Raw genomic sequence first — 12,694 nt, 5'->3', positions numbered from 1 at the left:
AAGAAATTTTTCCTCATATCCATCCTAAACCTCCCCTGGCGCAACTTGAGGCCATTTCCTCTTGTCCTATCGCCTGTTCCTTGGGAGAAGAAGGGTTTTGGAAGCAGCTCTCCAAGCAGAAGGTGCAGCTTGCACCACAGCATCTTCACCCCCGAAGATCAGGGCAGCTCAGCGATAGGGAGAGCACCCCAACTTCCTTGTCTAAGGACCCCCACCGCCATGTCGGAGTTGAAGACACTGCGTGTTTGCAGACATGGTGAACAACAAGGGAATTACAAACAGCACGTTTCTGTTTAGAGTGACGCTATTTACTAGACCACAGATTCAGCTTAAAAAATAATAAAAGTGTGGATGGATTTTTTTTTTCATTGTTTTTTTTTGGGTTTTGGTTTTTTTTTTTTTAACAAATAAGAATTTTCATCCCAAGACGCGGAGCAGCTGGAGGGATTTTTCCAAGGAGTTAAAGAAGGCTGGGGGTGGGGGGTGGGGTGGGGGGTGGAAAGCCTAAGGACTTTGATCAGACCTCAACCATGGAAAATTTCAGATCAAAGGTGGATATTTTGAGAAGTTATGAGTGTGGTAAAACAGGGATTACAAGCAAAAATGCTTTGCAGCCCTAATATAATGGATTCTACAAAGCATCCAGTACATTCTCTATATACTCCCTTCATGTTCCTGCGTTCCATTTACATATCAAAAGCACATTGCTACCAACAGATACGCTTAAGATGTTCCCTCGCATTCCCGGAGTAGCTGCAAGGATCCGTTAATGCAAACCTTATTGCCACGAAGAGTTACATTTCAATAATTAAAGTCTTTCCCGGCACTGCCTGGAGAGTTTACACGAGAGGCAGCCGGCGTGAAGGGACGGGCAGGAGAAAACCGAGGGGGTTTAGGGTTGAGCGATGCTCTTGGCGTTTGCTCTGCTCCTCTCTCCGCCTATTTTATTGTTTTGTCTTCTTAAATCCTTCGTATAACAAATCCAAAGGGCAGAGCATCCCCAGAGAAGGAGAAGCACCGCTCAGCCACAAGGACGTGCTGCAGGAGGGAAGAGCCGTTGTCAGGCGACTCCTCACCCAACAAAAGAGTCGGTTCTATTTAAAATGATATAAAAAATTACGCCATTTATCCCGGCCTTCTTCCTAGCTCTCCGCGCACTGTCGTTACCCAGCTCCGCTTCCCCCCCCAGACCTTGGAGACGTTTCCGTCCTCCAAATGGCTAATTAAAGTAGTATAGGTCTACACTGCGGTATTAGAGATTTACGTTTTACTGTTTTATCCAGATGGGTTTTTAAAGTTTCCCAGCACAGCTCAATACGAGGACAAAAGTTGCCTCGTCTGGCTGACTCACCACCAATTGTTCCCTAATTACTGAGCGGCTTCAGATCCTATTTAAGAGGGGCAACAGAAAACGGTCCTTCTTTAAAGGAAATTCCTTGGTATTCTTACTGCCTGTAGCATCCTCTGCAGCCTCCCTGAAACGCAAGGCTTGTAATATTTTCCTTCTCTTAATTAAGAAGCAGCTTTCGAGGGAGGGAAGCGGGTATCTGGTAACCAGCAGCCGCTGATTCACGCGCTGCCTTGGACCAGCCCTGCCACCACCCTCTTCTGTCGCTCCTCCGGCCCCCACGTAAAATCGGGGAGAACAGCTAATAATGACAAATATTTTCTCTTTCTGCCCGTTCCTTGAGCTGGGCAACTCATCAAGACAAAAGACGTCTACATTTCAGTTGTGCAGCCCTTACTTTTCTCTTCCAAACAGCCGTCCCACCAGACCCGCTGAGCAGAAGTGTCTCACGTGGACGGGCACGACTCACACTAGCGCAACACAAATCGGTTGGTTTTATTTTCTATTTTATCTTCAGCATCCATGCGCACTGGAATTTGCAGCATTTTGTACTTTCACTGGAGCTTACCCACTTCCATGCCTTGTTTCCCGAGAGAACCTATGTTTAAAAATCCTTTTTTTTTTTTTTTTTTTTTTTTTTCATAAGATAGAATAGAATCATTGAATTGTCTAGGTTGGAAGGGACCTTTGAGATCATGGAGATGTAAGTAAATTTGAAGTCCCTGCTCTCCCTTGGTATCCATCACCTGCGAAACACGCGCAAGGTGGGTGGGAATCCATCGGGCAACGGAGCGCCCACAAAAAAGAAGCACAAAACAAAACCCCCGCGAGGTCTTTAAAACGGAAGAGACGCCTTCTCAGCCGAGGCAGCATGATGCCGCCGTTCCCAGGGGAAGGCAGAAGACACGCCACCAGCCTGGTGGGGTCATACCTACCTAGACCACATTCCTTGCGCTCAACGGTTTTAGGGGATTTTCACTTGGTCAAGGAGTTTGTTTTGATTTAGAAACCCTGTCTGCCTTGGGTACTGCTCACGCTTGCACAGGCACGGGCTCGCTCGAAGTTTAAGTTTCGAATAATCCCCAAGTGCACTTGGGGAGAGGTGGAGGAGAAGAAGGGAAGGGGTTTTTGAAGGACGCAGAAGACCTCTTTGCATGAGGAGGGCTACATCCCTAATTTCTGCGGGAGAGCTGGAAATAGCTTCCCTCGTCACCCATCTAATTCCCAAAATGTGCCTGAAGATGAAGGTGTGGGTTATGTGAAGGTGTGGGCTATCCGAGGATGAAGGCGTGGGCTATCCGAGGATGAAGGTGTGGGTTATCCGAGGATGAAAGTGTGGGTTATCCAAGGATGAAGGTGTGGGTTATGTGAAGGTGTGGGCTATCCGAGGATGAAGGCGTAGGCTATCCGAGGATGAAGGCGTAGGCTATCCGAGGATGAAGGTGTGGGCTATCCGAGGATGAAGGTGTAGACTATCCGAGGATGAAGGTGTGGGTTATCCAAGGATGAAGGTGTGGGTTATGTGAAGGTGTGGGCTATCCGAGGATGAAGGTGTGGGTTATCCGAGGATGAAGGTGTGGGCTATTCAAGGATGAAGATGTGGGTTATGTGAAGATGAAGGCATGGGCTATCTGAAGATGAAGGCGTCGGCTATCTGAAGATGAAGGTGTAGGCTCTCTGAGGATGAAGGTGTACGTTATCCGAACACAAAGGTGCGGGTTATCCAAGAGGAGAGGCCACCTAATGCCACCCAGCTCGTGCATCTCACCACGCACAGGGGATTCCTCCAAGAGGAAATTTCCTTCCCCATCCCTAGGTGTTTTCAGAGACCACCAGGACCATCTTTCCCAGGGTTTTTACCCAGGACCACGGCAGATCCGACACTCCCAGTCCAGCGGTCAGAGCCTCAGCCCTGCCACCCTTGCTGCCAGACCACTTGCCTGTCCTCCGGCCTCTTCGTTCCTCGCTCGTACGCCGAGGACGGAGGGGACAACGAGTCTCTCCGTCTCTTCTTCTCTTTGCTCTGGCTCTGCCTCTCGGGATCCCGCTCTCTGCTCAGGATGGGGTTCTTCGGCGTCGGAGTCTGATCCTTGTGGCCGGCTGCCTCTCTCCCACGGTCAGCTGTTGGGGAAAAAAATGGGTAAAAAGGAGAGAATTTTTATAATTTAGAGTATTTCTAGCTCTCCCCTCCTGCAGTTTCAGTAGCTTCTGTTAGTCAAGAGAGCCTTCATTCAAAGAAGTTGTAGGTTGCCCCATGCATTTCCCATCACCCACCGCTTCGATTATCTTCCCTATTTACGGGAGCTGTTTTCAAGGAGTAGAAACGTTGAGCTTTGAGGGCAGAACATCTCTTGACATCCCCGACCGGGAAAATTAAGCGGTTTCACAGCAGCAGAGCGAACCATGGGGAAAACCTGAGTACGTACCACTGTTCTCCTTCTCTGCTTGACTCTTCTTGGGGATGCGGTACACCTCCTGCAAAGCAAACCACAAGGAAGGTCAGAATTTCAGGTCCTCGCAAGAAGAACCCCAATATCTAGGGGGCTGCAAGGATCATAACACGGCGCTAATAATTTAACAACTCAATCATCGTTTCAAAATAATCTAAAAAAAAAAAAAAAAACGCGTCTCGAAACAAAGTTCTGGTTTGGGGCATGTTATTGTGGAGCCTTTTATATATTGCCTCTAATCAGCGTTTCGTGTTTGATGAGTTTAGGTGGCTTTTTGGGCCAAGTGCTCCAGGCGGGATCTAAGCTGGCCATCCCGCCCACGTGCTACGAGCACTTCCACTTCCAGCTCTGCAGGAATACAAAAAAAAAAAAAAAAAAAAACCAAAAAAAATCCGATTTTTGCAATTAAACAAGCTACCCTCCAGGTGCAAAACCGTGCAAAACCTCTGGGTGCAGGGGGGGCCGCTTAATACATGGGAAAAGTGAGTTTCTTTGGTAGTTGCAGGTTGCCTGGGACGTGATGCTTCTTCCGGGGGCTGTCCCCGTGCCTGATGCTCAGCTGGGTGCTATGGCTTGGTATAAAAAAGAACCCTGGAATGGTTTGGGTGGGAAGGGACCTTAAAGATCATCTAATCTAGTCCAAGCCCCTGCCCTGGGCAGGGACACCTCCCACCAGCCCAGGTTGCTCCAAGCCCCGTCCAACCTGCCCTTGAACCCCTCCAGGGATGGGGCAGCCACAGCTTCTCTGGGCAACCTGGGCCAGGGGCTCACCACCCTCACAGCCAAGAATTATCCCGTCTGATCCTGAAGTGTAATGAAACCCCCCCGTGTTTACTTTCCATCGTTTATTATTTGCAGTAACGACCTTCTCAGCTGCACCCCCACCGCCGTCCCCCAAGATTTCTGCCCACGCTGGGTCGGTCCCCAAACGCCACCGACTCGTGGCCTCCTGGGCAAAAGCAGGACCTCAGCCCAGGACAACCAGGGGTTGCAGTCACCGCTGAAGAAAAGCTGTTGCTTTGCGACGGGCAAGGACAAGAGATGTTATGTCACTTTTAATTATTTATTGCTTTTCTGAGGCCCCGGCAGCCCTGGCGTGAGGCCTCTTGCTCCGTGCCCCGTTTGCAACCACAGGCAGCGATGGCACCACAGGGAGAGAGGAGGGAAGAGGAGCCTCAAAGAAAGCAAGTGCAGAAGAGGGTATTTTGCTAACGCAACAGGTAATTCTTTGCAATTTCAAGTTGTTTGAGCCAGAAACCATTTCTCATATATATAAGGACGGCACACAACGTGTCGCTGAACCCCAAAACCCAACACGAGCCGGAATAACTCATCAATACCATCCCATTCACTTAATAAAATGGGACGGGACTTGGGAATGAAGGTTAAAACTTCCCTTGGGTCCTGGTCTTGCAAATGCTGGGACTGGGATTGCCACCGCTTAGCGCACAATCTTTGTTCAACGCCACTGGATTACGGAGCAAGAGAATCACAGAATGGTAGGGGTGGGAAGGGACCTCTGGAGATCACCCAGTCCAACCCCCTGCCAGAGCAGGGTCACCCACAGCAGGTGGCACAGGAACGCGTCCAGGCGGGTTTGGGATGTCTCCAGAGACGGAGACTCCCCCACCTCTCTGGGCAGCCTGTGCCAGGGCTCTGCCACCCTCACAGCAAAGAAGTTCCTCCTCATGTTGAGATGGAACCTCCTATGGTCAAGTTTGTGCCCGTTACCCCTTGTCCTGTCGCTGGGCACCACTGAGAAGAGCCTGGCCGCATCCTCCTGACACCCACCCTTTCAGTATTTATAAGTCTTGATAAGGTCCCCCCTCAGCTGTCTTTTTTCCAGACTGAAGAGACCCAAATCCTTCAGCCTTTCTTCACAAGAGAGATGTTCCATCCCCTCATCATCTCGGTAGCCCTTTGCTATCCCCTCTCCAGCAGTTCCCTGTCCTTCTTGAACCGGGGAGCCCAGAACTGGACCCAGTGCTCCAGATGCGGCCTCCCCAGGGCAGAGCAGAGGGGGAGGATGACCTCCCTCCACCTGCTAGCCACACTCGATGTCCCCCAGGATGCCATTGGCCTTTGGCCACAGGGGCCCATTGCTGGCTCATGGTCATCCTGTTGTCCACCAGGCCTCCCAGGTCTCTTTCCACAGAGCTGCTCTCCAGCAGGTCACCCCCAACCTGTCCTGGTGCAGGGGGTTGTTCCTCCCCAGGTGCAGCACCCTACACTTGCCCCTGTTGAATTTCATAAGGTTCCTCTGGATGTCACGTGAAACAAGTGCCTGTCACTACAGATCACGGAACGGGTTTTACCGGTGTCGCTTTGTTTTCCATCATATTTCTAATTGCCATATTCTGCCACACAAAGCGTAAATGAAACTATCGCATCAGCGACGCCAACGATCCCACAGCACGGAAAACGTACAGAAACTTTTTACAATGTTAATGACCGTCCAAGTTCTGGTAGCTTGGAGAAAAAAAAAAAAAAAAAGCTCATTTTCTTTTAATTCTGGCTTGTAGCGAGCCCTTGCTCTGTTCCCTTCCTGAAGGAACACAGTAGTTGACAAGAACAGCCGGTTATTTGAAGCAGAATGCGAGAAACCAGCTGTTTTCTGGCTGAATAGGACCAGTTTGGTCAGGAGAAAGGAAATAAGAGCAAAGAAACCAACTATGAAAAAATCAAAGAGAAAGAAAATCCGGGGCGCGTCCCTGATGGAGGCTGCAGCCCCATCCCCCAAAAAAGGACGATTAATTCATAAAAGATATACTCAGCGCTATATAAAGAAGCTGTTCTGGCGCGGTGTGCCGAGATCCCGGCTTTGCCAGGGCAGGATTTGTGCTTTCCTAGGACCGAAGACGGAGAAAAGCCAAAATCTCAGCAAAGCCATGTCCATGACCATCAAAGCGTCCGAAGGGTGTTAATTCTTCACACTCGACGCGATGGGACACGCACCCATCGTATCTTGATGTCTCGGGGGAAAAACACCGGGGATTTTCCCTAGAGGACTAAAATATCCTTTAATTTCGGGCATGGATGAGGCAGAAAGGAGGAAAAGATGCACAAAACTCTTACTGAGGGGAGAGACGGCGGCTTCTAGTTGGGCATTTAAAGCTTCCCTGCGCTCAGAAACGCGAAGCTTTAGCACGACTCTCAACCTCAGAAAACGATCGTTTTCTAAATAAAAATCGCACTCGATTTTTTTTTTTTTATTTTATTTTTAAAAGCTGGTTGGAAATTAATTAAGCGCCGGCTGCGCCGGGGGCTGCCCGGCTGCACCAGATCGCATGGGCCCACCTCCAGCACCGCATTTAACGAGAGGGCCCAGGTTTGAAAGTCCCATTTTTATTTGTTTTAGGGAAAAAAAAAAAAAACCAACAAAAACAAAACCAACCCCAACACGTGCCCCCTGGGCTAAGAAAATATATTTTCCCTTGGTGAAAGAAATGAAAGTCTAAGAAACCCTGTCGTGGTCTGTTCACGAGACAAAACCACTTCAAAAGTGCTGCTGAAGGTTAAAAATGACGGTTTTTTGGGTCAGGATTTGTGGGGTTTTTGTAACACCTGGTTTGTGTTTCCACAGAGCCCGAAAACACAACGTGTTTTGCACAACGTGCAAATACATACGCCGCGATGAGAGGCGTTAAGGGTCTGTAAATATTCCCCTTTTAAATCGTTCTTATTTATTTACACACGTTCGCTATGGATGAAAAGACCCCCAAAATCCAGCGCGTTTTTAAGTAAAAGCAAAGAAACAAGGCTGCAGCTCACTGTTTGGGGTGGGGAGGGATGCGGAAGGAGCCAGCTGGGATAATAAAGCCTATATAACGCTAATTACTTGCCATCCAGCAGCAGGGATGACTTTTCCTTGTACTGTCTCATGCAGGAAGGAGAGGACCATGAGAGCAGCTTCTGCAGACCCAAAAGCACCCACCAGAGATGGGTTTTCTCTATTTACTTCTCTATTTTCCCTGCTTCGCTCCCCCAAAAAAGCTCGTTCTCTGACACAGCGTGGAGCAGAACATTCGAAAATTCACCCCACGCTTGGTCCCAGCGGTGTCTCCATCAGCAGGAGAGAAGGTGTGATGAGGAGCCACCAAGCCATGAGATGATGGATGAACCAGCCGGGACAGCTCAAGGACAACGCAGGAGGCAAGAGCTAAGCTAGACCAGCCTCCCCAGCTCCTAAAAAGATTCGTCCCATTAAATAGCAGGACATGCAATGGGAAACTACTGGGAAAAAAAAGGGTCAATGGGAACAGGAGGAGGACAAGGGCCACCTTGAGAAAGAAGACTTGGCAAACACGGCACTGCCCGCTCCTGCCACACGTTGCTTTAGGTTCACCATGACATTGGTAAACCTGAAGCTAAGAAATACAGCGATTTCAACTCAACGGAGATAATTAAGTCTAAGCTTCGAGCTCAAAGATGGTTGAACATCCAAGGGGCAAGAAAACATCTGCTCTCCCTGGGTAGGAGAAAGCATCTTCCTCTGAAAGACACGGCTGTGACCACAGGGCCAGGTGGCACCGGAGAGGGAAGACGGGTGAACCCATGGCAAGATCCATCCCATCAAGTTGGATTGCCCTAACGAAGGTCCAGACCGCTTAAAAGACAAGATAATTAGGAAGCGGGGAGCGAGGTAGGTCTTGCTGGAGAGCAGCTACAGATCTACCCAACGGGCTGCAGAGCCGCCAGCGCGGGTCTGGTGAAGAGGGAGGCAGCCGAGTCTTTGAAGCAGCAACAAACGGAGGAATATGTCAAAATTGCTCCATGAAAACCAGATGGTGGTCAAAACCAGACGCGAGCCAGGGGGAAACTCCGAAGAAAAGCCTATTTTATTTTTGGAAACGGAAGCTGCTGGCTCTGAGCATGCATAACTGCTAAATCAATGCGACCGCCGCTAACGGAGTCCAAATGGCTCTCTACCTTCCAGAACCATTTTTAATGAGTTGCACAGAAAATTAAATACAGAAAGAAAAGTGATACAAGTCTGTTACAAACAAAGGAGAAGAAAAAAAAAAAAAAAACAACTCAGGGTTTAGGCGGTCCAGCTGCAGACACAAACCATCCTTGGCTTGGGAGAGGCGAGAGAGCTGCAGAGCGGTCTCAAGACTCAAAGAACGCAGAAAGGAAGACTGTGCCTGATGAACTCTCTCCAGAAATCCATCCCTTAGCTAGCAATTATTTCTGATTTAATGGGCCTAAACTGGAGAAGCCCAATGGACACCAGCGATGGGTGGAGGGAAAGAGCAGCACGACCGGGTCTCGTGTTCGTGCCGACACAAGCACAGCGGGCAAAGGGGCAATCGCTCTTCTACGCCGACCTGCGCCAACCCCGCTGCCCACCGGTGCTTCAAAACCTCTGTCACTCAATTGGGGACCTGGCCCATTTCTCCCGGGGCCGAGGGGATGAATCCCATGCCTGGAGGTAGAGCTGGAAAGCCACCTGCAGCCCTCTGAAGCTCACGGTGCTCGGCAGGGTTTACGTACTCCAAGCCAAGATGACCTACAGGCCGTGTTGTCTCACCTAACTCTGCTCCAGAGTACGCCAAACTTATATTGTTGATTTGTTGAAGAATCACCACGCAACCAAATCCGTCCCCTAACAGGTTGGCTACCCAATGCTCCACCAGCCAGGGCTGGATCTCCTCTTCCTTGCCTTCCTCCCTTCTGCGATGCTCCTTTCCTCTCTTCCCTCTGCAGCTCCCCATCCCCTGAAGCTCCAGCACGATGCCAAGGGATGGAGGAGAGCAAGAGAAAGGACTAACGCCACGACATCCCTGCCTGAAGGCCAAAAAAAAAAAAAAACACCGCAAACAACAGCCTGGCCGCTCACCAGTGCCTATTGTTTTCACAAACTATTTCTTGCTCTAAGTTATAACAAATTATAAGCCTCCTAATGAAAGCATGCGATGTGCGTGCCGGAGCAAGAGCCAGTCGCTCCAGGATGGCTTGTCTGGGAACAGGACAGGCAGGAGCAGCTTCACAGGGCTGTCCTATCAAGACGTATCGGACATGACTTGGAAAGACCATCTCAGGGGAAGGCGAAAGCTCCGTCTGCCTGGGTCACCAGCTCTGCTATCCCCGTTCAGGCTGATAATTAAGCTCACGGAATGGGTGTTTTCATGGCAAAAGAGAAAGTCCACCTTGGCCAAAGTTGGGGTAACACCTCAGCCTTGAACTCCAAGTCACTGATAAATACTTCTGAGGCCAGAAGCGTCCAACTAAAACCTTGTAAACCCAAGACATCTGGCTCTTTCAAAAGGTTTTTCTTAAAAAAAAAAAAAAGATCCTGTCCAACTCATAAAAGCAAGAGCCTCAGCTACAACTCCCACCTGCCCCCTTCCGCAAAGGTGAGAGCATCATCTGCCCACTCAGGGGGTGGAGGAAGATGCCAAAAGCTTAGTCCAACCTGCAGCAGAGCCTCCCAAACCATGCTAGCACGGTGGAACGTTCTGCACGAGCCAGCGCTGCCGTGCCGATTGTGTTCACGTGGCATTAGTCAGTCGGCAGAGCACGCAGGTTCGCTATGGGAGAGATTTTAGATGTGTAATGGGTCATCACAAGAAGCCTAAAGCTTAGGTAGTGGAGTTGTAGGACCTCAAGGCCCTGCCTTGGGGTAAACAGCGAGGGAACCCCAACAGCCAAGACCACCCTGAAACACCAACGCTATTAAAGCACATGCTACGCTCGAAGCCAAACGCGCTCTCCTGTCCCTCAGCCTCAGCTACTGAAACATAAGCCATCAAAAGGACGTTGAGAAAAGCTTGCAATGCTTGGCGGTGCTGCTCCTACCGCTTGTTCCGGAGATGCCAAGAGGGTAGAGCACCAGGATTGTTGGCCATCACGCCGCGTGTCGCCTCCATCACGGGCTTGGCTGTATGGATCAGTCCACGGAGCCTTACCTGAGCGCAATCCTCCAGCTGGAGCAGGCTGAGGCGCTTGGAAGAACCATGTTGAACCACCACCTACACCCTTGCTGGGCGTCCACCAACCAGCCTTTGCCACCTGGAGTGAGTTTTCAGCATGGGGAAAGGTATGCAGCGCTTCCTCGGAGAATGGGAACAGCGTGCACGAGGCCCAGGCTGAAAACTTACCCCGCCGGGGAATGTGAGTGTGTGTTGTGATGGGTGTGTAGCAGTGGCCAACACTCCTCGTGGCTTAAAGAATCGGAGTGTACGAGCCCTGTAAGCCGAGGACTTACAAGTCCTGTGTATAGAGGTATAGAAAAAGATAGCTCACTTAATCCTTTCATGCCAGGAGTTGGGATTTTCCCGGAGCGACATCCATTGCCGGCAATGGACGCACCAAAATAACGTCGGCATCAATGAGTTAACCACCTCTGTCCTCTTTTCACCTATTATATTGCTCATGCATCATCCAGCTTCCCAACCATCTTCCCGTTTCTTCACCGTATGCACGCTATGTCCTCTCCCTTCTTCAGCACGGAGTTGAAAATGGAGTTGAGAAAAGGAGACACATGGTCAGCTCCTTGCTGCCCTGAGAAGCTAGATGGAAATGGTTGAAATTACAAGGGGGTCATAAGCAAGACTGGAGAGGACATCGCTTAAGTTACGAGGTTTCAGACCCTCCCGCCCCACCCCATCCAATGCCACTTATTGCAGATGTTCCACTACTCAAAACCAGCTTTTAAAAAGCTTGGACGTGCTGGAAAAGGCACCTGGCTCTCTTGCCACCGAGGTCAACGGGTTTTCCAAGGTGACCATCCATCCCCCTTCCATCTAAAGCAGGGCCCGGCCAGCTTAGTCTTTCCTTTTAGACATCGGCCACCTGTGGGCTGGGCTACGGTGGCGTCTGAACAGGTGAGAGTCGGACAGAAGCAGTTAACTCTTAGCGCCATGATAAAGTCCAGGACAGAACGAATCCCCGGGTCACAGTTGCCCCACGAACGTTTTCCAGGAGAGAAAGGGGTTTTCACAGCCCCATGGCGTGATTCTGCTTTTTTTTTTTTGGGGGGGGGGGGGGGGGGGGGGAGTAGTTTGATTTGCTGGGATTACTACAAAGCTAAGGCATCCCTACAACCAGAAACGTACACCGCAACAGGCTATTAGCATCCTCGCAAAGACAGGAGGTTAATTAATTAAGTACACTCTAACACAGAGAGGACGTGAATCCACATCTCAAAGAGCAGCAGCGACGGGTCATGACTCTACAGCCTGACCACGGGCTTCAGAAAGGTCTCTAGATACCCAAGGCTGAGCTCCTCCAACCTCAAAAGCAACCACAAGCCTTGGTGATAAACCCACACTGTCAGATCAAATTTGGTCTGAAACCAACGTTGGGGAGAAGGTCGCTCGTTTTGCGAAACTTCCTACTTTTCATGAGCGTTTTCCAACATTTTTTCCTGGGCTGTTTCAAGTTTAAACCCCGCAGCGCGCAATCCTGGAAGCGAACAAATCTGGTTGCAAACAGAAAACGGAGCCTGGGGGAGCCCAAAGCAAGTCCAGCTCCAAAGAAGCGCAGGACTAAGACCTGCCGTAGCCTTCAGCCCAAACGATCCCAGGTATCAGCAACGGATGGAAAAGGACTTTGTTTCAATTCAACCCTCAATTCAACCTGACAGTGTCACTCCCATAAAGAACATCGCCAGGCCCGCACAAATTTCAAGAGTCTGCGAATTAACACCTAGTAAACGATGTATCGCAGATCCACCTGGTAAAGAGGGGACAGGGCGGGGAAAGGAAACGCAAGCTAACTTCTCTACGGAACCATATTTTAGCTGTTTGTACAGTAAATTTTCGCCTCTTCTCCCGCTAGGATTTACGGCACAAATGATTATGCTCAAATTCAACCAGTTCGAGACTATCTGACGCTTCCGAAAAATTCAGAGATGAAGGTAAGATTTCTCTTAAGACTTACACAATCTCTAGAT

The 12,694-nt window shown here is 49.9% G+C and overlaps 1 protein-coding gene across 1 annotated transcript in view; it reads right to left on the bottom strand.

Annotated features, from left to right (window-relative positions):
* The window catches only part of SETD2 (SET domain containing 2, histone lysine methyltransferase), a 74,052-nt gene that overhangs the window by 15,245 nt on the left and 46,113 nt on the right, over positions 1–12,694 (bottom strand). The window contains exons 13-14 of the mRNA XM_074573859.1: positions 3,775–3,823; positions 3,289–3,469 (exon numbers count right to left, since the gene is read on the bottom strand). Of these exons, the coding sequence (XP_074429960.1) occupies positions 3,289–3,469; positions 3,775–3,823 (230 nt within the window). The remainder of the gene's footprint in view (positions 1–3,288; positions 3,470–3,774; positions 3,824–12,694) is intronic.

This window comes from Larus michahellis, chromosome 2 (assembly GCF_964199755.1).
Source record: "Larus michahellis chromosome 2, bLarMic1.1, whole genome shotgun sequence".
Lineage (NCBI taxonomy): Eukaryota > Metazoa > Chordata > Aves > Charadriiformes > Laridae > Larus > Larus michahellis.
The sequence above is the reverse complement of the archived record's forward strand: the minus strand, read 5'-3'. Positions and strand labels throughout refer to the sequence as shown.